Here is a 2,163-nt window from a genome sequence, read left to right on the forward strand (position 1 = left end):
TCTACATAATCCATTGAACAATTATTCAGTTTCGTCAACACTGCCTCTTATTCTCTTACATAGATATCATAAGATTATATAAAACACTCTTGCATAATTAACCTGACAATAAACCAGACTAAACATAACTATACGTGACAATATATAGTAGAAAAGGTTCAATAAAACTAAAACCTTTGTAATCAGATATTCAATATTTGATTCACAATTCATAATAATCAGATCCAAATTTCACTTGTAATCAAAATTGGGCACAGGAGGGGCATCAAAACTCTCCAAAACCTTGGTCTCACTTCCTCCACCCGAAACAGGTTCATCCTTTTTCTTATCTTCACCGAACAACCCACCACCAAACCACTGTTTAGCTTCAGAATCAACCGGAGCCGGAACCTGTTTCCCGAGAAAACCACCGTTGGGCTGCCCGGAGATTGGCTCCTCCATGACAGCAGGCCCCGGCTGCTGCCCACTAAGAACCTTATTAAGCATAATCCCCGCCCCCTCAATAAGCGCCAAGAGAACCCCTCCAAACGCAGCAGACCTCCCGGAAGCGACCAAACCCTGCCGCATGGAGAGAAAACCACCGGTAGCAGCGCCGGCGAAGATAGAGTTCCAAGGGTCTTCTTTTTGGCGGAGGTAGACCATGGTGCAGTCGAAGGAGGAGAAGAGACCACCCCAGACGGCGAAACTACCGCCGACACGGGGAGCGTTGAGACGAACGGCTTGGGAAGCACCGACGAAGCGGGAGCCTTTGGGAGAATTGTAGAGGCCTTTGAGGAAGTGGAAGGCGGAGCCACCAACGGCACCCATGCCGAAAGCACCGCCTATGTCGTCGAGAATTCGATCAGGGCAGGGTTCTCTTGAAGTCTCTGGTGTTCCCATCGTTGTCTCTCTTCTCTTCTTCTTTCTCTATGGCTTTGGTTTTTCTACTTATCTTCTTTCTAATAATTGTAGTTGAAGTTATAGAATACCAATACAATAATACTCCTTTCCTCTTAAATTTACTTTCTATATTTGTTTTTTATTAGTATAAGACAATTTTTAAACTTTTATCTTTGTTAAAAAAAATTCATAATGAGAGATATTGGATCAAACTCTAGTATTGTCGAAGGGTAGCTTCTTGGTTCGACAGTTCGACAGAGTTAAGCATGAATTCAAAGGATTGTTCACATGCTGGTGTCGAAGTGTGCATGCTGTAGTCGAAGATGGGTCTAGCATGCAGATGTCGAAGATGCTAGGGTTGTTAGCATGTTAAATTAGGTTTTAGTGTTTAAACCCTAATTTGTTAAGTTAAATTGTTTATTAAGTTGGCTTGTGTAATGGGCCTTGCTGAAAAAGCTCATTAGTTAGTATGTTAGGTTTTATTATAAATAGCATACTAGTCTCTCATCATTGCTAAGCTGCAAATCCTAATTTAGGGTGAGAGAGGTTATTTGTTATTCTTGTAAACTTGTAATCTTGTTTTAAGAGAAAGTAAAAGAATAGCAGTTATAACCAATTCTTGTGTTCTTATTCTCTTCCCTAATTCCCTTTATACTTTGTTATTGGTATCGTTTTTCACAACAAATTGGTGCGGTGAGCATGGAGAAGATGCCTTCAACAAAGTATGAGATTGAAAAGTTCACCGGAGTGAATGATTTCGGTCTGTGGCGCTTGAAGATGAAAGCCCTACTGGTTCAGCAGGGTTGTTTGGAAGCGTTGAAGGGAGAGGCAGCCATGAATGCAGAATTGACGGCAGCGGAGAAGACAAATATGATCGAGAAAGCACACAGCGCAATTTTGTTGAGCCTTGGTGATAAGGTTCTCCGGCAGGTATCAAAGGAGACGACGGCATCAGGGTTATGGGTGAAACTTGAAAGTTTGTATATGACCAAATCGCTGGTAAATCGACTCTACCTGAAGCAAGCTTTGTATTCATTCAAGATGATTGAAGACAAAGTATTGGCTGAGCAGTTGGATATGTTCAACAAGCTGATTCTTGATCTTGAAAATATTGATGTGAAGATCGATGATGAAGATCAAGCGCTGTTACTATTGTGTTCTTTGCCTCGATCACATGCTCACTTCAAAGAAACTCTCTTGTATGGAAGGGAGTCCCTGACGTTTGAAGAAGTTCAATCAGCCTTGTACTCTAAGGACTTGAATGAACGAAAGGAGCATAAACCT

The 2,163-nt window shown here is 41.7% G+C and overlaps 1 protein-coding gene across 1 annotated transcript; it reads right to left on the reverse strand.

Annotated features, from left to right (window-relative positions):
• LOC131635710 (mitochondrial import inner membrane translocase subunit TIM17-2-like) lies at nucleotides 1-959 on the reverse strand. Its single transcript, XM_058906355.1, has one exon. It carries the CDS (start codon nucleotides 877-879, stop codon nucleotides 232-234), a length of 648 nt encoding a protein of 215 aa, XP_058762338.1. The 5' UTR covers nucleotides 880-959; the 3' UTR covers nucleotides 1-231.
• Nucleotides 960-2,163: the final 1,204 nt, after the last annotated feature.

The sequence above is a fragment of the Vicia villosa genome, unplaced genomic scaffold (genome assembly GCF_029867415.1).
Source record: "Vicia villosa cultivar HV-30 ecotype Madison, WI unplaced genomic scaffold, Vvil1.0 ctg.001535F_1_1, whole genome shotgun sequence".
In the NCBI taxonomy this organism is placed as follows: domain Eukaryota; kingdom Viridiplantae; phylum Streptophyta; class Magnoliopsida; order Fabales; family Fabaceae; genus Vicia; species Vicia villosa.

Coding starts and splice junctions, on each gene's coding strand:
- LOC131635710 (XM_058906355.1), bottom strand. CDS start 879: ATGGGAACACCAGAGACTTCAAGAGAACCCTGCCCTGATCGAATTCTC.